This window comes from Neovison vison, chromosome 1 (genome assembly GCF_020171115.1).
Source record: "Neovison vison isolate M4711 chromosome 1, ASM_NN_V1, whole genome shotgun sequence".
Taxonomy (NCBI): Eukaryota; Metazoa; Chordata; class Mammalia; order Carnivora; family Mustelidae; genus Neogale; species Neogale vison.
Window position 1 is genome coordinate 146,161,318 of NC_058091.1, and position 25,024 is coordinate 146,186,341.

Sequence of the window (25,024 nt, forward strand, 5' to 3'; positions counted from 1 at the left end):
TCCCATCTGTCAGCAGAGCTCCGGGCACACTGCCCGTCTCCTCACGGTGCAATCTTCCCAGCTGCAGGGGGTCACTGCAGGTCACACTCCGGGACGGGGACACCTCTCCTGCTCTAACACGCCCCTTGCTCGCATCCTCAGCAACGCGTGACTTTGCGTCCTGACTGACGAAGGCTCGTTCCTGTGGTCCCACGTTCTCCCTCCACTTGCAGCTCCTTCCGTAGGGTCATAGGGTCGAGTGCTTAAAAGCACCAAAGCCTCGTCCGCACCCTCCGGCCCTCGGTGGCGACCTCTCGCCACGCTGCTGTGAGTAACCCTCGAAGACGGGCGGAGGCTGCCCGGGCTCCGCTGTCACCGAGGGGAGGCAAGCTCTCACCTGCAGGCGGCGCGGGCACGACAGAAGCCTTCAGGTCCACCTCGTGCTCCGGCAAAGTCACGATTCGATTCTCGCCGGCCCACACCGAGAGTTCTTTCACTGCAAGTTGATTGGAAACAGTACAGTCCTTTACACACAATAATGATGTTATATTACCGCCCGACGACAGATGTGTCACTTACGTACTCATTTTTTTTAAGATTTTATTTATTCACGAGAGACAGCGAGGAGAGGCAGAGGGAGCAGCAGCTCCCCACTGAGCAGGCAGCCTGACCCGGGGCTTGATCCCAGGACACTGAGATCATGCCCTGAGCCAAAGACAGATGCTTAACCAACTAAGCCACCCAGGTGCCCCTAGATTTTTTTTTAGATAACGAACATATTTTTGTAATCGTTCTCTCTCTGATTTTATCTAAGACATATCCTTCCTCTGGCTAGTCACCATACCATGACCTATATTCCATCGCAGGCCAGATTTTGTCAGTTTTCATTCACCCACGGGCATTGACAAGGTGAAGAAAGTATGATTTAGGTTGACTGAGCACAGTGTTGGGAAACAAGGGTCCTGTGTGGGTTGACTCTCTTTTCTCACTTACCATCAGCACTTCTTGACTCCCTGGTATGTGCTATTTTTATTTAAAAACTGAGTGTACTCGTGTTTCTCTATCATAAGTCACACGCTGTTCATTTCTGACAGCGGCCTCGTGAATTACCGCTGACGGCTTTGCTCTTGGAAGCTTTCCAAGAGAAAACGCAGTCGGCCTCCATAAAAAGGTGATTTTAGCTCAGGCCATGGGCCATTCATGCTTGTCCAAAGCACTTACCGTGAAAACAGCCCTCAGGACCACATTCATACTCCTTCCCAATTTTAGTATATGTGCTGCCGAAGCGAGCACTCATACTCCTTCCCTAAAAGCAGCAGGACACTGCTATGTTCAGTTGGCTTCAGTCTCACTTGTGAAATATAGTTGAGACATGTCAAGACAGTACCCAGAGAAAAGGAGAGTTTTGCTTTGGTTTCTTCTGTTTTTTAAGCTGAGTGCTCAAGACGTCCCAGGTCCTTGGAGATGCTGGGGAGCCAGGTGCCTCGCTTACGCCTGCTCCTGTCCTCACAGTTGGTACCCTGTCCTTCCAGTACCTTCCTAGGCCAGCGGCAGGGGCCTCCTGGGTGTCTTGGGCTCCTTTCTCCCAACTCTTTGCCTTGAAATTCAGCAACTGTGGACCCAGAGGGGACACTGGTCCCAACCTATCATTTTACAAGCCCTATAAAGGTCAAGTAATTGCTCAAAGTTATACAAATAGTTAACAATAAGAGATCCACCAATAATTAATTTAAATGTATTTATTTCAACAAACACACATACCAGATTACACTGTGCCAAGCTCGGCTCCAAGGACTTTAAAATGATCACTTCTTCTGAGCTTGTAACACCTCCCTGAATAGGTCCTATGAGAACCCAAGGATCCTACTTCCCAGGCTGGTTTCCTTCTCCCTAAACACCACACAGCCTCTCTTCTGCTATTCTCTTTCTCTGTACCCTAGCTCAGGATCAAAGTAAATCAACACGGCAGAGAGGGTCATCCCCACAGAACGGCTTGGGAAGCAGGTCTCCAGTATCGCCTTCGTTAGTAACTCTAACGGGAGCTCCGCACTGCTGCCCATGGTCTCTGTGAGCCCCGGCTCTTTCATGACACCTTCCTGCATGGAAGTCTCGCTCCTTCCCTCAGCCCATGCCCTCCTCCTCATGTCCGGCCTCTCTGGCAAGACCACTCAGCCAGCTCAGCAGACTCCTTCTGGCCCTCCAGCTCCTGATGTAATGACGTCTTCCAAGTTCCTGCCCAGGCCTCTCTCGAGCTCTCCCACCACCATCCCCGGAAGGTCCCACATGTGCCCTAAGCCTTCAGTCATCGCCCCTGTGCCGATGACGCCTGGTCCTCCATCTTCAGCCCGCTGCTCATCTAGCTTCCGCTCCCACACACTCCCTGATCTCAGAGTCCTGGGGTCCGGCCAGTGAGCCCCTCACCAAATCCTAGTGATTCCAGCCCCATGAGAGCTCTTCGGGCTGCTTCCTTCTCCCCGTCCTTGCGACCATTCCCCCCCGGTCCTAACGGATCTTCTTGTCTCCAGTCAACTCCCCATTATTTTCTCGAAAACAAATCTTATTATTTCATTTTCCTGCTTAAACTCATTCAGAGATCGCCCACACTTACCCGATAAAGCATAAATTCCTTATACACATTACAGGTCTTTCCAAGTCTTACCCTGCTCACCACTCCGGATTCACGCCGTGCCCTTCCCTCTCACTCACACGCCCAGCTCCAGCCAGACTGACCTCCTGACAGCGCTCCCCAAAATGTCCCAGGGCCCCGCGTTCAGCGGGTTCTCACCAACTAGAACCATCATTATTGCTTTAACACATCGCTGCCCTGACCTGTACACCACGCCAACCCCATGTCAGCTGGCTTGTTCTATCCAGCATCACTGCCTCTGGAAAGGCTTTCCCAGCCCTTCTGGAAGGTCAGGAGGGGCGTCTCCCTCCGCCCCCATCGCACCTGTCACAGCACTTACCACAGGATATGAAAACCAGCTATTCGCCTGTCACTCGCATTTGCTGCCTCACAGATCACTGAGGGAAAAGACAAAGTTCGTGTTTTCATGGCTGGTGTGGAGCACTGTTTCTAGCACAGGAGACAGGCTTGACGACGCGCTGGGAGGGAACGAGCGAACCTTACCGTCACCCTAGTGTAATTCGACAGCATGGTTTGCTACTTTTCTTCCAGCCGTATTGTTCCCACAGTTACCTGTCCGGGGAGCAGTGGTCAGAGATTCAGATTGCTCTGACGGGGAGGGCTCAGCAGGGATGAGGCTAGCGGGACGGGTTGGGACGCCATGATCCGGGCTCCTTGTGGGGACTGTGAAAAGTGGGCTCTCCTCTGTGGAGGCTGGGCTGAACTCCAGTCTGGCTGGAGAAGGATGACAGGAAGGCATTAGAACCTAGGAGATTAATCACAAAGACAAACTGTTAAGAAAGAAAGAAAAAACAAAAACAAAAACAAAAAATGGTTGACCTCGTTGAGCAACACAATGTCACGGACCTTTTACATAAATGGTTTTCAAAATACCGTGTCTACTATCACAGAATGCTAGAACTCTAGACCATCTCTTTCTTTTTTAAAAAAAGATTAATTTATGAGACAGAACAAGTGTATGTGCATGTGTGCGGTGGGGGGAGAAGAGAAAGAATCTCAAGTAGATTCCCCACTGAGCGCAGAGCCTGACACAGGGCTCGATCTCAGAACCCTGAGATCATGACCTGAGCTGAACCAAGAGGTGGACGCTTAACTGACTGAGCCCCCCAGGCACCCCTAGACCAACTCCTTCAAATATTCTCTCTGCTATCTATTTTAAAAAATGTAAGAAAACTGTGGGGTAGACAGTTATTATAAGTGAATATACACATGCAATCACTCGAGATGAAAGAGAGAAAATAACTGTAGTGGGCTTCTAAACTAGGCAGTAAGGCAAAAACTGAAGGCAATCTGGTAATTCAACAACCAGGCTTCTAGAGGAAATAATCTCTATTTGTACCATCTATTGTGTATAAACTGTAACTGGAAGTTATAGTTCTAGTTAGCCAACTTAGAAGGTTTTTTTTTAAAGATTTATTTAATTATTTGAGTGGGGGAGGGGCAGCGGGAGAGGGAAAGAAGCAGATTCCACTAAGCATAGAGCCTGATGCGGGGCTCAATCCCACAACCCAAGATCATGACCTGAGCCGAAACCAAGTGTCAGACACTTAACTGACTAAGCCACCCAGGCGCCCCAGCTAACTTAGAGTTTTTAAACTATATACAATGTGCCTGAGAGGAAAGTTTCATCATATGATAATAAAATGCTTCTGAGCTGCATCTGTCAGGGACCACAGGGCTAAGGAAGTGAAAGTCAGGCTAGGAACGCACGAGACCCAGGGGGGATGGTGTGGCGAGAAGTCACAGAGAGCAGAGCTCTAAGTCCGACGTGCACCAGGGAAGGGGCCAGTGGTGTCCACGGAAATCGCACGCTGGTGACCCTGCTGCAGCTGAGGGACGTGCAGACCCAGCACACCTCCTGTGACTGGACACCTGGTCACTGGCATCACTGCGAATATTCACTGGCTACCAGACACCGTGGCTCCTAAAGCGCCAAGTAGGACCAGACAACTGGTAAAACTGTCCACAGCAAATTCCGGGAACAACGGAACCCTGAGTAAGGTAGGAGGGCCCACAGTGACCCCCCAATCCCCGGCTGAATAGACAGGTTCCAAGGCGACCCACCCAGAAACATCCATAAGCCCAGGTAACCAGCGGGCTACCAACACATGAACACAGGTACCAGAAAGGGAAAACTGCATCTGTCCCCACACCTCCCCGCGCCCTCCCCACCCTCCCCTGCAGCTACAGCCCCCAGCACTGGCTCTTGGCAGACCGCACTGCTCGGCTGCCCTGCCCCCCGCTCCCCTGCAGGGCATTCAGTAAACATCCACCCCCTCTGCTCTGCTCCCCGTGACTTTGTCCCTGCCCAGGCCCCGGCCTCCACCTGACCAGCCTGCCCCACTTTGGTGGCCCCCCCATCCCATCGGGAGACCCCACAGCCTCTGTAAAGATAAACCAGTTCTGTTTAGTTTTAAAGAGTCCTGAAAAATTACCACCAAGTTGAAATAAAGAACAGAGTCTGCAGACAGTGGAGGGAAACATTAAGGTACCTCTCGAAGGGTTCACAGCCACCGCCAGGTCATGGCTGAGGGGACAACAAGTCCACTCCTGCCTCCAGTCCAGACCACTTCCTTCCCGCTCATGGCGCCTCCCTAGGCTGGAAGACCTCGCCAGTTCCTCACGCACTCCTGGGCCCTGTCTCCGTGACCTCCACACAGAGCTCCTGACTAGGCCATCAGCACGCAGGTCCTCCTTGACGTACCCCACCCAAAGAAAACGGATCCTCTGTGGAAGCGGTGGGTACCCCCACCCCCCATTTCGATTTCGGCCTTCAGCTTACCGCCTGGCCCCAACAACAAGAGTCTCAAATGCCCCATTTCTTTTTTCTATTCTTAATTACTTACTTTTTTAAAAGATTTTATTTATTTGACACAGACAGATCACAAACAGGCAGAAAGGCAGGCAGAGACAGAGAGGGAAGCAGGCTCCCCACCGAACAAAGAGCCCCATGAGGGACTCAATCCCAGGACCCCGAGATCATGACCTGAGCCGAAGGCAGAGGTTTTAACCCACTAAGGCACCCAGGCGCCCCTCTTAATTACTTTCTAAACAACTTCTTGTACAGGTGTCTGTCTGATCTTGCCTACTTAAAAACAAAACGTCTGTAGATCCTTATTCCCCGGGGGATACTGGGAGAGGCATCCCACAGGAGAAGTGCCGAGTCATCATCATGAGATAACTGGCTTGTGAGGGCAGAAACACTGTTCTTTTTCACACTCTGGTCCCGAATGTGCAGCCCAGGAACAAGATGCGTCTGGCTCCCGGAGGCCCTGAGGGCTACATTCTGATGCATCCAGCCCCCAGCCTCCCGCCCGCACAGCCCCTCCACGTACAGCCCACCCTGAGCTACCCGGCCTACCTCTTCTCCAGAGCCACTGCTGGGTGCGTCCTGGAGCAGAACAGTCTCCTTTCCCAAGGCCTCTCTGGAAGGTGGAGCTGTCACCCAGGGCGGCGACGTCCTGCTCTCTGAGGACCGTTTTGGGGCTGGGGTCCGTGCTGACCCATTCAGCAGACGGAGCACAGGATCTTCCTGCTCCTCGGCGGCCCCGGGCAGGCCATCTCCAGTAGAGGGGCTGCTGGGGAACGGGCCCCAGTCGGCGTACTCGGCACTGCCTCTGGGCTCCTGCTGGCTGAGGGGCTGGAAGGAGTACTGCTCAGGGTCCCTGTAGTCATCGGAGTACTCCGACGTCTCCTCTGGGCCCCACTCAGGGACCTCCTGCTCCTCGGCGGCCCAGGGCAGGCCGTCTCCAGCGGAGGGGCTGCCCGGGAACAGGCCCCAGTTGGTGTACTCGGTGTACTCGGCACTGCCTCTGGGCTCCTGCTGGCTGAGGGGATGGAAGAAGTCTTGCTCAGGGTCCCTGTAGTCATCTGGGTACTCCGATGCCCTTCTCAGGCGGAGAGCGGGGCCCAGAGGAGACAAGTCCTTTCTGAGACCCTCAGGCAAGTCCCCCCCGAGTCCCGAGGGGGACTTCCCGCGGAGCACCATCTCCCTGTAGCAGAGCAGCTGCGAGGGCCCGCGGGCCGGCCTGCGCATGAAGGTGAGGTAGGACCGGATGGAGCCCACCTCCCTGGGCTCGCAGCTCTCGGGGTGCAGGCAGCTCACCAGGTAGCAGCGGCCCTCAAACCACCAGGCCAGGTCACAGCGGGCCAGGTCACAGCACACAGCCGTGCAGTCCGCCACGGGGCTGATCTGAGGCACCCATGCGATTCGGGTAGTTTCCAGGTTTGGTGAAATGACGGCATTGGTGAATGTCCTCCCCTCACTGCACAGGCCACAGGCACAACCTGCAAAGGACACAGTCTCTGATGAGGAAAGGAGCCAAGTCGTGTCTGGCCAGCCCATAAACAACCAACATTTCCAGCAGAAATTCCCCTGCCATACCTCACAGTCCCCCCATTGCCACACCCATCCACACGTCCTCCTCCCATACCCCCCCCCACCCCGCACCTGTCCTGGCGCTCGCCCACCTGCCCACTGGATGCTCCATCCTTTCTCTCCATGTTCTCTCACAGGGGCCCAGAAGCATCCTTTGCCATCTGTGTACTGCTTTTCTATTATTTACAATATTTTGCTCCTCACCCAAAATTCAGTTATAAAGGTTTACTTTAAGGATATCACATTATTGCTGCTGTTAAACTGATTTCTTTAAAGGATTTTATTTCTTTATTTGACAGAGAGAGACACAGCGAGAGAGGGAGTACAAGCAGGGGGAGTGGGAGAGGCAGAAGCAGGCTTCCCGCTGAGCAGGGAGCCCACCCCACGTGGGGCTCGATCCCAGGACTCTGGGATCATGACCTGAGCCGAAGCCAGGTGCTTAATGACTGAGCCACCCAGATGTCCCTGATTCTTTTTTTTTTTTTTTAATCTCACAGGTTATTCTGATGATAGCTCAACTGACAGGGAAATATCAAAGGAGAGGAAAAACTTGTCCTCAGTATAGGTCTGTAACAACTAGTCTTTTGGTTTTCTCCCCCTCCCTCTAGAATTTTTAAATAATTATTATTTTTTATTATGTTAGTCACCATATAGTACATATTAGTACATTGATGTGTTCCATGATTCATTATTTACATATAACACCCAGTGCTCCATGCAATACGTGCCCTCCTTAATACCCATCACTGGGTTTTCCTTTAAAGATTTTTATTTAGCAGAGAGAGGAAGAGAGAGAGCACAAGCAGGAGGAGCAGCAGAGGGAGACAAAGAAGTGGGGCTCAATCCCAGGACCCTGAGACCAGGATCATGACCTGAGCTGAAAACAGCTGCTTAACCAACTGAGCCACCCAGGTACCTCTGCAGCAACTAGCTCTAATCAGATTCTAAATAGCTACAAATATTTCCAGTTAGCAAACTGGGCAGGTGTGAGGGCAATGCTATCCCCCACCCCCAGTTGTGTTCTGCAGATGCAGGGGTGCAGGCCCATGAGATGCAGTGACAGCAAGTGGCACTTTCAGAACCTTCTGCCGCAGTCCCTCATTCCCCGAAAGCCAAAGGCAAAGTCACTTTTATTCTTTGTTGGTAGAGGTCTCTTTACTTGTGAGGGCTCGTCACTGACAATTTTTTAAACTACTGTTACTTTCCTCATAGTGACAATCAGAGAGAGCTTCTAACTGGAGGGAAGAGAAATGGAGTCCCTTTTATTTTTACCTGTGTACACATGAGCATCATTATACACTTTTAAGAATTGTTCAGTGTCAAACACTGACTCTATAGGAAAGTCTAACCGGTCCAATTTAAGAGGAATTAGATGTAATAGATATGTATCTTTCCAAACGAATAAGCTAACAACAAACTTCTTTAATTCAACTGGAAGGATATTTTCTCGAATGCAAATCTATTTAGTAGTTTCAGCCTTTTATTTTCTAACAAAAAGCTTAATTTCAGATCTAGAGAGGGAAAAAAGACCTCCAGCTGAACATAAAAAACATCTCTAATGAAAACCAAGTGATGAAGGGTGTACAGCAGATAGTTAATCTCTGACTCCCACTGTACTCTCAAAAATACTGCCTTTATTTGTAAAGATACCACTACATCCCTGAGTGGCCTTTCAATGAAGACCCAAGCTAGAAACTTCTTTCAAACAAACATGGTAAGATATGCTTCATTTCCCTGGGAAAATGGTGAGGTCACCTTCTTTTGGACAGTGTGAGCCACAGAAACGACCTTGTTTCATTTCTGGTGTTGGCCACCAGGCAGCTGAAAACCAACTTATAAAACTGTGTCAGAAACCACTATCCAGAAGGCAGGCTTTGCTCCTAAAGCAAGCAAACTGTTTTAGTGGCTACGGAGAACTGGCCATGGCAGAAGACTTGGAAGAGCTTAAAGCAGTTTTCAATCAGGCGGAAACTGCCATACACTTCTGGGAGAACATAATCCCTTTGTTTTGCAAAAACATCACCTGAATGATCTGTATAGACAGAAGTACCTAACGCAGAGGTCTTAGTGCTCAGTGAAGAAGTCTCAGAGGGTTTCTAACAACTAAACCATGCTTCTGTTGGGCCAAGTGGCCATAATTACTTCAGACTCTCTCAGACTCACTCCATGAAAGCTCTTGAAGAGACCAGAGAAGACTCACCCATGTTCGTACCCTCTACCATTGTCCCCGCGAATCTAGGACCATAGTCACTCCATGATTGCTGACAAATCAGTAAAATCACTGGTTAGCGTTTTGTTAAAGGTAGAGCGGATAGAGAGGGAAGACAGGCAAACTGCACATAATGTTACTAATAAAGTAATTCAGGAATTTTAAATTAATGGAAAAATCACAAGAAAAAGGCAGAAAGGAATGAAAAAGTGGGGATTTGGGAGGGGAAAAAAGTGTTCAAATATTAGTCCTCTCTGGGGCAATGACAGGGCTTCTCCAGTGGCACGGTGTTCTGAGGGGGCCCCTCCATGCTCTACAACAGTGCTTCTAACGGTTTCGTTGCTTCAGACCCCTGAGCCACACCTGCTAGGTGCTCTGGTTCCATAGGTCTGGAGCAGAGGAAACTGCATTTTAACAAAGATCACTCTCTGTGTTAAAAAGAAACAGGCCCCAAATGGAATCACTTATGTTAAGCTCCACTGAGATGACCTATTTGTAACTGCAGATTCTGCCTCTTCCACGAATGCAACGAAAACTCCTCAGTCTGGATCGTGTAGATCCTACACCTGAGGTCATTTGCATGGTAAGACCCTCTGACTTCTCCTGAGGGAAAGTGACCTTGCCTACTTCTCCCTGTAAAATCATTCTGTTTTGTACAGCTCCTTCAAGCTCCCTTCTACCTTCTCGACGGAATGCTGCCCGGGTCACAAATCCTTCAATAAAGCTAATTAGATCTTTAAATTTACTCAGCTGAATTTCTGTTTTAACACAGGTTTGCCTCATTATGGCTTCACCACACTTGGATAATCCCCCGCACAAACTTAGTTTCCCCGGCCCTATCTCTACTCTCAGTCCTCGGTAAATTCAAAGGGGCCCTAGCTGGCCCGGGGCCCTAGCTGGCCTAGCCAGGACACCAGGCACCAGCACTGCAGCCCACCAGTATTTCCCGTCACGGGTATGTCCGCACTGAGCAAGCAGAGCAGAATATAGGAAAATAAAGATTTATGATAAAAGAGTGTGGTCATTTGCTTTCCAAAAAGATCTACTAGGCAACTATTTTAAATAAATATATAAAGTTTTCCTAGTATATACAAACTGTGACTTTATGTTTTCAAAAATCTTCATGACAGGTGTGCCTTCATGGCTCAGTGGGTTAAAGCCTCTGCCTTCAGGTAGGTCATGAGCCCAGGGTCCTGGGATTGAGCCCTGCATCAGACTCTCTGCTCAATGGGGGGCCTGCTTCCTCCTCTCTTTCTGCCTGCCTCTCTGCCTACTTGTGATCTTTGTCTGTCAAATAAATAAATAAAGTCTTTAAAAAAAAATCGTCATGACAACAAAAAACAATTTAAATTCCCAGTTCCAGAAAACCACTGGTGCATGAGGTTGGCCTTTATGCCTTTTACATGTAAAATAATTCTGTTGGGAAGCAAACACATAGAACCTTCATTTCAGATTGATCTGAGTTGTTTCGTTGTTTATTACTTTCTGAAGTGAGTCGTTTGTCTTACTTAATACCCAGTGTCCATTACATCATGTGTCTTCCTTCACGCCCATCATCCAGTTACTCCATCCCACCACCCCCAATCCCTCCAGCAACCCTCAGTTTGTTTCCTATGATTAAGAGTCTCTTATGGTTTGTCTCTTTCTCTGATTTCATCTTACTCTATTCCTCTTTCCCTTCCCCTGGGTTCATCCCCTAGGTTTTGTTTCTGATCTGAGTTGTTTAAGTCAAAGATAGGAAGCTCATGTGTGATGCTAGGGTCTCCAGGATGATGGTTTCCTACCTGCAACAGTGGCCAGCAGCAGTAAAGAGGAGAGCACACTAGTGGGGAGTGCCATTCCGTCTCACACAGTGGATGGAGTCCAATTTCCAAGAAGACCCTGGGAGGCCTCTGGTGCAGGCTTCCTTTGATGTTTCTTAGGAACCAGATTTGAACTCAGGAACTTCAAAGGAAAATCAGAAAGCAGACAGGAAGAAGAATAAGTAAATGAGAAAAAAGAAAAAGAACAGGTAAATGAGGAAACACACAAGATAATTTCTATGACTTATCCATCTCACTGGGAAGCCTGTCCTGTTAACACCGCAGGGTCATATTCCAGGCAAACTGTCCACTCTAAGTTTGTGCAAACAGAAAGGACACTTCCTGGGATGAGGCAGAGGCTTTCATGTTTTTGTAGGGTCCAAGGGCAGGCAGCCCCAAAATGGGCTACTTGTGCATGAACACTATTTTGAGTTAAAAGCAATCCAAACCCAGCAGACTCAGGAGAAACTCTATCTCCTCTCAACTGCCTACTTGTACCAGGAAGACAGCAAATTTTTTTTTGAAGATTTACTGGTTTTACTGGTTTATTTGGGAGAGAAAGGGAGCAAACACATGTACACAAACACACATATGTGTGAGCAGGAGAAGGCGCAGAGGGAGAGGGAGAGAACCTCACGCAGACTCCGCAGTGAGCACAGAGCCTGATGTGGGGTTTAATCCCACAACCCTGGGATCATGACCTGAGCTGAAATCAAGGTGCTCAACAACTGAGCCACCAGACACCCCAGGAAGAGAGTTATTAACAAAGATTCCTCTTCACCTAAGAAACTTCTCTACATTATAGGGCACCTGTGGTTTCCAAATACCTTCTTTCACTTTCCTGCTAGTGGTCTTTCTCCCTTGGTATTCTCAGATCCCTTCCCCTCTCTTTAGCTCATCATATAAGCCTCATACTGCCTGACTGTCTTTGGAATTTCCATGCCTGTGTGGATTCCCCATATGTACACTATTAAATTTGATTTCCTCCTGTTAATCTGCTTTCTGTCAATTTGACTCTTAGTCCAGCTAGAAGGACCTTAAATGGCAGAGGAAATTTTTTGTCCCCAACACTTGCTGCCCTTACAAACCCAAACCTATGAAATAAGACGAAATCAATGATAGTACTATATTTTGTCAATTCTAACAGTTACATATTTTCATACTTGTAGTACCCCTGGAATCAGGATGTCTTAAGTTGGCCAAGCACTGGGCAGGAAACAGACGCCAGTGCTTATGCATACATATTGATTATGCAGAACTGGTAATCTTGGCTTGGAAGAAAGACAGTATGAAGCACTCTTCTAAGAAATATTGCATCCCCAGTGCTCACGATGATACACAGGCAATGTTGTGTGGGAAAAACTCTGATAGCACTAACCACCTTAACAAATGACTCAGCAGCAGTAGATCAAAACTATAGGGAAATTTAAGAATACCTTAATTTATATTCACCTATATTTCCTTTTTACCAATGTACAAGGATGATTTATTATATAAATCTGTCCAAATAAATCTGTTTCAATGTGAAGAAACTTTCTGACAAGAAAATGATGTGCTATGGGTAACTGATAGAAATTTTCTTCTTCCCTAGTGGTATTTAAAATAATAAGCCCTCTTATAATCACTACCATCATAGTGTCAAAAAAATGTAGCAATATTGGCACCTTTTGTCTGGCACTTTCTTCAGTGTGGTCTTCATAACAACCCAGGCAGTATTATTATCTCTGTTTTAAAAATGATGAGGGGTTTCAATGCTTGGGTGGCTCAGTCAGTTAAGCTTCTGCCTTTGGCTCAGGTCATGATCCCAGGGTGCTGGGATCGAGCCCTGCAATGGGGTTCTTGCTCAGTGGGGAGCCTGCTTCCTCCTCTGCCTGCTGTTCCCCCTGTTTGTGTGCTCTTGCACACGTTCTGTCTCTCTCTGACAAATAAATAAATAAAATCTCTGAAAAAAAATGATGAGGGGTGCCTGGGTAGCTCAGTCAGTTAAGCATTCAACTCTTGATTTTGCTTAGGTCATGATCTCAGGGTCATGAGATCAAACTCCATGATAAGCTCCACACTGGGCATGGATTCTGCTTGAGATTTTCGCTCTCCCTCTCTCTCTGCCCTTCCCCCCACCTCCGTCTCTGAAAAAAAAAAAAGGATGAAATTGAAGCTTAAAAAATTTCACTGAGGGGAGCATGGATGGCTTAGTTGGTTAAGAGTCTGAATTCGGCTCAGGTCATGTTCTCAGGGTCCTGGGATTGAGTTCCCTGTCAGGCTCCCTGAGCAGGGAGGCTGCTTCTTCCTCTCCCTTTGCCCCTCCCCCTGCTTTGTGTTCTCTCTGTCTGTCAAATAAATAAGTAAAATCTAAAAAAAAAAAAAAAAAAAAAAAAGTTCACTCATTTGCCCAAGGCTGACAAACCAGTACTAGTGTTACTGGTCATCACTAACTCGGGGAAAAAAGGGTAAGGCCTGCTGTCCTGCTTCCACTGTCCCCTCCCAGGCAATCTCAAGGATGCCGAACAAATAGAAAGCAGAGTTCTTGGCTGAGCTTTCCAACAAGGCTGCTGAACAAACTCAAGTAAACTTACCACAAGAGAAGCCAGTCAGGAGAGAAAGGTTTGGAAAAGAGAATGGAAGAGGTTTATTTTGGGTGCCGGCAGCAGGTGGAGGTGGCAGGCTTAAGCCTTACCAACTGACCTCTCCGCCAGCAGAAGAGACGCCTCTTCACAGGGCGAGAGCTTCAGGGGGTATTTCCCCCTGAAGGAAGGGGGTATTTCCAAGAGAGCAGACAGCGTGGGGTCATAGACAGGGATGGGCAGATGTTCAGCACACGATCATGAGCAGGAAAGGGAACGTGTGGGTGTGGGGTAGGGACTTCTAGGCATTACATCACTTAGAACTTTTCTGGCCTGGAACGTTCTAGTCACCGCAAAACATCTTTGTCAATGCCTCAGAAATAAGAACAACGGGCCTCAGGTAGAGCATCAGTTAAGGGGTCTTCTCTACTTCAGGTTTTACCTGTTGGGGTGTATGGTTGAGCAAGAGGCTAGTCACACAAGTACTTGCTATTTTGAGTACGTCAAAGGCTTCCGGGAGTAAGTGCCCCTGGGTAGAGGTTTCCTCATGAGTGTGTCGGAACCTTGCTGTGGGTGCAGGTCGCTATGTCCTCATCAAGGAGGCTGTAGTTGCGCTGAAAACCATTCTTTTCCCACCCACACCTTAGTTCCCTTCCCTTTACCCACAGACCTGGCCTTTTAGGAGACTACAAGACTCCTTGCTTCCCCCCCTTGCACCATCCGTTCTAGAAGCAACCCAGAACATTTAGAAATTTTGGAGCGTAGGAGGAAGGGGGAGGAATAACAAAGAGTGGGACATGCCCCAACCCAGGCTTCCTGGCCATTATTCAGGACCGATGTGGTAATCTAGGGGACAGGAGAGGTTCAAATGACAAAGCTAGAACAAGTTCAAAGTGAGTCTGAGGGAAAACAATCCACGGGCTGGGGGCACGCTGTGCCTCGCCATCACTGGGCACTCTCCCCGAGGGCTGTGGGCAAAGCAAGCCTGTAGAGTGTGAAGGGGAGAACTGGTCATCCCAAAGCATGCCATTTTGGCGTGAAGACTATTTTGAGCTAAAGGTCATCAATGCCCAGAAGATTCAGGAAAAGGTCTATACCTCCCCCTCAACTGCCTACATCTACTTTGGAAAGGCAGCTGCTTCCAGGAAGAGAGCTATTACTAGAGACAGCTTTTTACCTAAGAAACTTATCTGTAAAACAGCACAAACTTTGTTTTTCAAACATAATCTCTTTCCCGTCAATGGCCTTTCTCCACTGTGTATCCCTAAACTGCTCCTCTCTTCCTTAACTCAGGATGTTATATATAAGCCTTAACTACCTGGCTTGCTTTCGGGTCTCACATTCTCATATTTCTGTGGGGCTCCCACACATATGAAATTAGTTTTTCTCCTGTTGATCTGCCTTGTGTCAATTCGATTATTAGAGCAGCCAAAGAATCTAGGAGGCTAGAAGGAAAATTTTCCTGCCCCTACAGGTATTAGAAGAGGCAACAAAAGAAGAGGGCATGACTGGCTAGGAGACGGGGGATTTCTTATAAGGCTAGCAGGAACTATTTTCTGGGGTCAGGTAGGCTCACTAAAGCTGTTGACCGCGACTGGCATATGTTAGGAGTCCCTGACAGATGTTTCTGTAAGTGCACGCTGACTTAGGGTTAGATTTGTGATGGCCTCAGCCACTGGGCAGCCTCCATTTGTGGGTCCTTAAAACAAATTTACTTTACCGGATGCACCCGGAAAGGACAAGGAGTCTGCAAACAAAACTGAAAACAGCATTCTACAAAAGGAAGGTTCTGGAACTGCCAGAATTTGCTTTTGAGTCTTTATCAGGAAACAACTCAGATCACAAGAATGCCTCCTGTTCAGCCTTGCTGACAAGCTCTGCATCAACCCCTTGGAATAAGGCTGCTGCCCACCCTGCAACCATCACTGGCCCAGGCGCAGGGGAGGCCAACTAGGGCCTCCAAGGGCCTTGTGTTACTGAGTTGACATAGACTAAGAAACCAGAAAGGAGTGCGGGTGATCTAAGGACAAGTCAGGGGATGGCTAACACTTCTCCGGGTCACAACAAGAGAGGCCCTCAGAACACGGACTTCCAGAAAGTGAAGTGGGGAAGGTCAGCATTCAGTAAGAGTCCCATACGCTTCCCATCAAAGACCCCAGAAGAAGAAAACCCGATCATGCAAACAACTTGCCACCAATAACTTCCTTTCTGTCCAGCAAGGGAAGTGTGGTCTGAGATGGCAAGAGGATAGAAGGGAAGACTGGCCATCTCCCGTCAGCAGTAACTGACCACTCTCTACCCGAAAGGCAAGAGAAGGGCAGCTGGGTCTCCGGGAACAGCATTCAGTCAGCTGCCCAGGATGCTGCCCGAGATGATACCAGTGCTGGCCAGCCAGGTAGAGCTGGTCAAGAATCCCATGGATAAAGGCCAGTCCTCCACCGGACCTTTGGGTACCTTTGGCCAAATTAAGACAAGGCACTGCTCTGGGCAGCACCACTCCAAAGGTTCACCGCCTGGCAAGCAGACGGTGTGCCAAATTTCCAACCCCTCAGCACTTCGGCAGATACACTTGCGCAATATACTTTCACAATTACATGGTACCTGGATGGCGATCCATTGCCATGTTCTCAGGGCGAACGTTTCTCAGTAACAAGGTTGTTTCCTAGTCTCAGTACCACAGCTAAGGGGCTCTTTGTTTAGTACATTAATATGAGCAAACAATGGGCCTCCATTTCCTCAACATTAACAGGCACATGGACCAGCTGTTACCAAGTCTTTTCAGCTCTGACACGTTGTAAGTTTTGCATTTTTAAATACATAGGTAGTACGTTGTGGGCTAAGTTATGTTTTGACATATCTTCCCATTTGACCCACAGAACAACCCTCTCTGAACTAGTTCTTATTATCTCCACTTCACATGAAACGAAACCGAGTTTCAGAGTCAGGGCACAGCCCGCCCTGCAGCAGCCCCCGGCCACATCTGTGTCCTGCGAAGTAAGCACATTCCTCTCCAGGTTCCTTGACAAGATTCACTGATTTATTCAGTCTCTGAATTGCCAGTTCCCTTGATAAGGGTCATGCTCTCTCCTGCTGCTTGCCTTTTGCCACCTTCCTGTTGTTTTATGTCCTCAGTAAAGGATACCTTCCAAAAAAATTTCTGTCAAAGGTTAGGTTGTATAGTGATAAAATAGGACTTTTAAAAGAAAGCTTAACAAGTTCAAAATGTTATAAATAGTACAAACCCACATAACCTTACAAAAACTCTGGATGGATCAACTTAATACACCTAAAGATATGAAAGAAATGCCCCTCCCAAGGTGAAAATTGGTGAGAATAATTTTCCTCTTCCTTTCTTACCTATATTTTCTTTCTTTTTCCTAAACCAAACACATCTTACCTTTGCATTCATAAGATACAATTATAATTTTCATTTTTAAGGAAAACTTAGTATTTCGACATGGTGATTCCAACATGGTAGCTATTTAAAAAGAATAGAATGGATATTTCTTTTTCTTCTTTTTTTAAGATTTTATTTTTACTTTTTTCTCATATACATTATTTTTATTATGTTAGTCCCCAAACAGTACATCATTAGTTCTTTTTTTTTTTAAAGATTTTATTTATTTATTTTCAGAGATCACAAGTAGGCAGAGCAGCAGGCAGAGAGAGAGGGGGAAGCAGGCTCTCCACTGAGCAGAGAGCCCAATGCAGAGCTCGATCCCAGGACCCTGAGATCATGACCTGAACCGAAGACAGAGGCTCAACCCACTGAGCCACTCAGGTGCCCCAGTACATCATTAGTTCTTGATGCAGCGTTCCATGATTCACTGTTTACGTATAACACCCAGTGCTCCACGCCAACTGTGTCCTCCTTAATACCCATCACCGGGCTCATCCATTCTCCCAACCCTCAAAACCCTCAGTCTGATTCCCAGAGTGCATAGTCTCTCATCGGTCACCTCCCCCTCTGGCTTCCCCCTTCATTTTTCCCTTCCTTCTCCTGATGTCCTCCTTGCTATTCCTTATGTTCCACAAGTAAGTGAAACCATAAGATAATTGTCTTTCTCTGCTTGACTTATTTCACTCAGTGTAATCCCCTCCAGTTCCATTCATGTTGATGCAAAAGCTGGGTCTTCATCCTTTCTGATGGCTGAGTAATACTCCAATGTATATATGGACCACATCTCTTCTGTATCCATTCATCTGTTGAAGGGCATCTCAGCTCCTTCCACAGTTTGGCTATTGTGGACACTGCTTCTATGAACATTGGGGTACATATGGTCCATCTTTTCACTACGTCTGTACCTGGGGTAAATACCCAGTAGTGCAATTGCTGGGTCATAGGGTAGCTCTATTTTTAACTTTTTGAGGAACCTCCACACTGTTTTCCAAAGTGACTGTACCAACTTGCATTTCCACCAACAGTGTAAGAGGATTCCCTTTTCTTTTTGTACGAAAGAAATCTCTTCCCTCTCACTGCTTTCAGATTATTTCCTTGGCTCTAAGATTTACAAATGTGTTAGTATATGTCGTGGCAGTGGTTTGTTCTCATTCATTTTGGGGGAGGTCCTCTCTGCCTCTAGGACACGGATGCTTATTTTCTTCCCCAGGTTAGGGAAGTTCTCAGCTACAGTTTGCTCAAATATATCTTCTAGATCTCTCTCTCCCTCTCTCTCTCTCCACTCCCTCAGGGATACCAATAATTCTGATATTGGAACATTTCATTCTGTCACTAATCTCTCTGTTTGATTCCTTGGGTTTTAATTTGTTTTTCCCACACTGCCTTGATTTCCACCTTTTCTATCATCTTATCCTCTATCTCACAAATTTGTTCTTCTCCCTCGTTTACCTGGAAGTCAGCATATCCAGCTTAGACTGCATTTCATTCATCACATTTTTAAGTTCAGCCTGATTAGATCTCATTTCTGCCCTTAGAGATTCTATATTGTCGCTAATATTTTTCTCAAGCCTAGATATCACCTTTATAACTGTTACTCTGAGGTCAATTTCTGACATCTTGGTTATATCCATATCCAGTAGTTCTGGGGGAAATGCCACTTTTTCTGGTTCTTTCCTTTGTTGGAGGTTCCTCCTCTTAGTCATTCTGTTGAGGGGTGGTTGAGGGAATGCACAGTCCAAACTGCTGACCGCAACCCAAGCAAGATGCATCTGTTTTATAGGGACTTTGGGGTTGTCTGCCTCTTGCTCTTCCAGCTTGTCTTCTGGGGGAGGGGCCTGCCGCACTGTTACTCAGGCAACCCTGTCTGGGCAGAGTTGCCCTGCCCCTTGTGGTGGGGGGCGGGTGGACAGGCTCAGTGAAACCAATTTTTTGTTTTTTGTTTTTTTATTTGACAGAGAGAGACATAGTGACAGAGGGAACACAACCAGAGGGAATGTGAGAGGCAGGGAGCCCAATGCGGGGCTCAATCCCAGGACCCTGGTATCATGACCTGAGCTAAAGGCAGACGCTTAGTGACTGAGCCACCCAGGCACCCATGAAAACTGGTTTTGGGGGGCTTTTGTTCTCTAGTGGCTTTCCCCGGTGGCTTTCCATGTCTCTTCCGAGAGTCAGAGCAGAAGTGACTGTATCCAATCCTCCATCTCCGAACAGAGAGACTGAAGTCTGGCCTTCAGTGAGCTCTCTAGGCCACGCGGACTCCACTTCTGTCTGTGCTGCTAAGAGCCACGGGGGCCTGGGCTGTGCATCCCAAGCAGCCCTCTCAGCCCTCACTTCCGGGTCTGGGCATGTCTCTGTTCTTTGTGCTTCTAAAACCTCCAGCCGCCCCCAGTTAGCACGCAAGCCTCCACAGCTCCAGGTTTCAGTCTGGGGGCCTGTCCTAAACTCCTTTCCCCGCAGCTGCTGGTCTGCGAGTCTGTGCCTGGTCCCCAGCCCAGGAGGCTTTTGTGCTCCTGTGTCATTTCACCTTCCTGGCTCAGGTGCCTACGGCAGCTCCTGCCCCCTTCCGTTTATCTTCCAGTATCTGCCTGCAGAATCACAGCTCTCCACTTCATACCTTGAGAGCAACAGCTGGAGATATTTTGTTTGTAGGGATCCAAATATATCTTTTTACATCTCAGGCTGATTTTGTGGGTGTTCAGAATGGCCCGGTAGGGATCCAGCTCAATTCAGGGAACTGGTTGAAACTGGGTCCCCTCGTCTTCTGCCATCTTTCTCCTCTCCTAAGGTTTTATTTTTAAGTAATCTCTACCCCCAACACGGAGCTGGAACTTACAACCCCGAGATCAAGAATCGCGAGTTCCACTGACTAAGCCAGCCAGGTGCTCCTAGACGGTTATTTCTGACCTTTGATATTTCTGGCCTCATTCTGTTCCCTCCTTCTCTGAGTGTTTGGTGTCCATGACCGCTAGACCATGCTGGAAGCCTTGCCCCAAATACATTCTTTCTCTCTGGATGATAGTGACGACACACAGATGAGGTTAAGTAAGGCTCAGGAATAGGATCAGAGAATGAAGGAGATGTAGGAACAGGGTGAGCCCAAGCACGGGCAAAGTACAAAGTACTCCCGTGGCCAGCCCTCTGCAACCATGAAGAAACCTCGAGATTGTTAGCCAGTGCTAGATAGAAGGCATGAACGTGGAGTTGCCAGAGCAGCCCGGGGTGCCAACCTTTGAGTTTTTCTGAGGAGAAATAAAATGTTATCTCCTTTAAGCCACTGCCTATCTTGAACTACTATAAGGACCTAGATGTCATGCTAGTTAATAAGTAACATTACTCGGGCTTTTTTGTTGTTGTTCAGTTTATGGGTTATAAAATGCTTAGGTGCAGATAAGCTCACAGCAGAGACACAGAAACAGCTGCTTTATGGAATGTCAAATGACAAAAATAATACAACTTAGCAACAAGTCTGAAGTCCTTTATTCAAGGAAAAAAAAACCAATCCATTGATTGGAGGAGTATAGTTCCCCACAAGCAATGGAGCATCCTTCCTGAGAGATTTTGGGCAAGAGCCAGTTTTACTGAGCATTAGAAGCAGCAATGCATAAAAGGGCATGAGAAGCTGGGAATCTGGCTGGGAGGTCCTGCATCTCCTCCTACAGCTAGCAGGTCCTACTTCCTAGGTGAGGTAAGTTAGCCAAAGCGGAGTTGGAGGACTGCCATTGGCATGCGTTAGGATTCTTTGACAGGTGTTTTCTGTAACTTAGGTTTAAATTTGTAATGCGGGCTGGTCCAGAGGGCAGCCTCCATTTTCTGGTCCAATATATGAATTAACTTTATCAGAAGATTTCAAATACGGGCACCTTAACTAACTGAGCCACGCGTCTGCTTTCAGCTCAGGTCATGATCCCAGAGTCCTGGGATTGAGCCCTGCACTGGGCTCCCTGCTGGTGGGGAGCCCGATTTTCCCTCTCCCTCTACCTCTCCCCTCACTTCTGCTTTCTTTCTCTCTCACTCACTCTCTCTCTCAAATAAATAAAATCTTTTTAAAAAACTTTTAAAAAGAAGATTTCAAATACTATACAAGACCAAAACTTTATGAGAACTTTCAGTAATTTTTTAAAGTGGCTGATAGAATTCTGAAACCACTTAGATGCTAGGTAGCATATGCTTCTTTATGGGGGCAATCAATTTTTTCAGACATATGTGTATTTTTTTTAATTAATTAATTTATTTATTTATTTGAGAGAGAGAGAGTGAGAGAGCATGAGAGGGGAGGTCAGAGGGAGAAGCAGACTCCCCATGGAGCTGGGAGCCTGAAATGGGACTCAATCCCAGGACTGAGGGATCATGACCTGAGCTGAAGGCAGTCGCTTAACCAGCTGAACCACCCAGGCGCCCTGTGTATTTTCTCTCCAACTAAATTATAAACTTCTTGAGGAAATAGGTCAATCTTTTTTTTTTTTAAGATTTTATTTATTTATTTGACAGAGAGAGATCACAAGTAGGCAGAGAGGCAGGCAGAGAGAGAGAGAGAGGAAAGCAGGCTCTCCACTCAGCAGAGAGCCCCATGCGGGACTCGATCCCAGAACCCCGGGATCATGACCTGAGCCGAAGGCAGCGGCTTAACCCACTGAGCCACCCAGGCGCCCGAAATAGGTCAATCTTAAAACTTAAGTTGATATGTTCTGATTTCTAATTTTAAAATTTCTCACCAATTAACATTAATGATTTTAGTTTTTTAAAAAGCTACTATTTACTGTAAGCACACATTTTAAATAAAAATATGGATATTTTAGTTAAAAACACTTAAGTAACACTCGATTTCAGGACAGCTGGTATACATAACAAATAACTGTGCATTCCCCCACAGTGAACCAGATGACTATATAGTAGAAAGAAGACACATAATTATCTATTTTTAAACCTCGAAAAGCCAAAGATTAAATTTAAAAAAATCAGAAGATTAAGTTGTATCTAGTTTTTCTTAGAATTTTCACCATTCATAATAACCAGTTAGAAGAAATAATGGGAAACAGACATTTCTGCAAAGAAGACATCCAAATGGCCAATAGACACATGAAAAAGTGCTAAACATTACTCGATATCAGGGAAATACAAATCAAAACCAGTGAGATACCACTTCTCACCAGTCAGAATGGCTAAAATTAACAAGTCAGGAAACAACAGTTGCTGGCAAGGATGCACAAAAAGGGGAACCCTCCTACACTGTTGGTGGGAGAAACTCTTCATCTCAGGAAACAAACTGAGGGCTGCTGGGGAGCAGCGAGGGATTGGATGGTTGGGTTATAGACATTGGGGAGGGTGTGTGCTATGGTGAGTGCTGTGAATTGTGTAAGACTGATGATTCACAGACCTGTACCCCTGAAGCAAATAATACATTGTATGTTAATTTTTTTAAAAGAAGAGAAAGAAATAATGGGAGAATATAGCAATGAGAAAAGAATATAAATGGGTTGCCTGGGTGGCTCAGTCAGTTAAACATCTGCCTTCAGATCAGGTCATGACTAGGGTCCTGGGATCCAGTCCCACATCGAGCTCCCTGCTCAATGGGAAGTCTGCTTCTCCCTCTCCCTCTGTCCTCCGCAGCTTGTGTTCTCTCTGTTTCTCTCAAATAAATACAATCTTCAAAAAAAACTTTAAAAAAAGAAAAGAACATAAATAATATAACACAAAAGTACAGCAACAACAGCAAACAAACAAAATAATAAAAAGCAGAAGACCCAGGAATGAATTCACCAAGGTATTTGCCCACTTTAAGACTTAAAAATGGGAAGCTGTGGGAAACACAATAAATAAATACAGAAAAACATGAATAGGTGTTCTTGGATAGATAAGCTCAACATCAGAAACGTCAATTTTTCCTAAATTAACCCATTCATTTCTATGTTTCCAATAAGAATGATGCTGGCAGAAATTTTAATTGGGGGAATGGGAAACTAGACAGAGCTGGTTACAAAGTTCCCATAGAAGAATAAACTAGAAGGGGAGGAAAGAATTTTTTGAAAGAAAAGGGAAATAAGGGGAAATTAGTCCTACCAGAGAGTGAAACATACTATAAAGTGACAATAGTTGAAACAGACTGGTATAGGTGCAACAATAGACACTGAATAGAACAGACACTCCACAATGGGCAAACAGTCACAAGACTAAAGGACATGATTAAAAATGGCATCTCAAATCAATGGAGAAAGATTAATTATTAAAGTAAATGATATGGGAAAAATGGTTAGCCACTTAAAAAAAATAGTAGTTGTATGACTGCCTCACACCTTATACTAAAATAAATTCCAAACATAAAAAACAACCATAAAAGCACTCTAATATAAAACACTGAATTGGCTTTTGACAAAGATATCAGGATAGTTCAGTGTGAAAAGAACAGTCTTTCCAACAAATGCACTGCAACGACCAGGTATCAATATACAGAATAATGAAATTTGACCTCTACCTCCTAGCATATACAAAAATCAACTCAAAATGAACCAAAAACTGAAATGTAAGAGCTAAAACTATAAACCTACTAGAAGGAAGCAAAGGTGTAAATCTTTATGACCTTGGACTAAGCAATGGTTTCTTAATATGACACCAAAACAAACAAAAAAAGAAAAATAGAAAAAATGGACCTCAAAATTTAAAATCTTTTGTGATTAAAAAGACACCATTAAGAAAGCAAAAAGAAAATCCATAGAATGGGGTAAAATTTTTATAAATTACATGTCTAATAAGGAAACTGTATCTAGAATACATAAATAGCTATTATAATTCTAAAATAAAAAGACAATTTTTCCAATAGACAAGGATCTGACCAGACAGTTGTCCCGAGAAAATATATAAATGGCCAATAAGCACATGAAACCATGGTTAACATCATTAGCTATCAGGGAAATGCACATCAAGAGGACAAAGAGATACTACTTCACACCTAATAGCACGACTCTTCTCAAAAAAGCAAACAATAAAAACCGTTGCAGATATGGAAAGACCGAAACTCTCACACATTCCTGGTGCATGTAAAGTGACATGGCCATTCTGGAAAACAGTCTGTCAGCCCCTAACATAGTTAAACACACTTACCATATGATCCGGCATTTCTACTCCTGTGTACGCATCCCAAGAGAAATGAAATGAAATGAAAACACGTGTCCGCATAAAAATTTGTGAACGAGTGGGCACGGAATCATTAAGCACAACAGCCAAAGAGTAGAAACCATCCGAATTGCCCACCAACTGAAAACTGGATAGCATGCTCTATCCACAGGTGGAGCATTATTCATCAATAAAAAGAAATGAAGTACGGATCTATTCTACGAGACAGATGAACCTTGATGACATTATGCTAAAAAATTAAATGCAAGAAGCCAGTCAGCTCATTCCATCAGATCTAATTCCAATTAGAGCATTCCGTTTATACAGAATAAGCAGAAGAGACATCCATACGGACAGAAGGTAAGTGAATGGCTGCCTGGTTTGGGAGACTGGAGTAGAATGAGGAGTGAATTCTAACATGCACAGGATTTCCTCGGAGGTAACGAAAAAGTTCTAGAACAGACTGTGGTGATGGCTGCACATCTTTGTGAATACAGAAGAAGTTACTGAGCTGCACCATTTCAATTGATGAACTGTATGCTACATGAGCTATCACTCAATAAAGCTTTTGTTTTTAAAGAAAAACAATAGGAGACTACATATAATTATATAACTATATAATCTTCAAGTGAGGAAGGCTTAGGAACGATGTGAACTCAGAAGCCAACAAAAAATAGGAATAAATTGATCCATTAATAAAAGGAAGGGATATAAACAAAAATTTTCATAGAAACATCACCATATATAAAGTCATTGTCAACAACAGAGTGGGCAAAATATTTGCAACTCACATTATGAAGACTAATTTCCCTAGTAAACAGGAATGGCCTCAAACCAATAATCATCCAGTGGAAAAAGTCCATCAAGAGACAGAACACAGAAAAGAAAATATAAATGCTTTTTAAATACCCCAAAAGATGCTCAAAATCAGGAATAAAAAG

The 25,024-nt window shown here is 46.0% G+C and overlaps 1 protein-coding gene across 1 annotated transcript in view; it reads right to left on the bottom strand.

Annotated features, from left to right (window-relative positions):
• KIAA0319 (KIAA0319 ortholog) overlaps nucleotides 1–25,024 on the bottom strand; it is a 90,819-nt gene that overhangs the window by 44,593 nt on the left and 21,202 nt on the right. Inside the window, 4 exon segments of the mRNA XM_044259989.1 lie at nucleotides 377–475; nucleotides 3,179–3,371; nucleotides 5,988–6,913; nucleotides 10,998–11,157. Of these exon segments, the coding sequence (XP_044115924.1) occupies nucleotides 377–475; nucleotides 3,179–3,371; nucleotides 5,988–6,913; nucleotides 10,998–11,052 (1,273 nt within the window). The 5' untranslated portion in view covers nucleotides 11,053–11,157.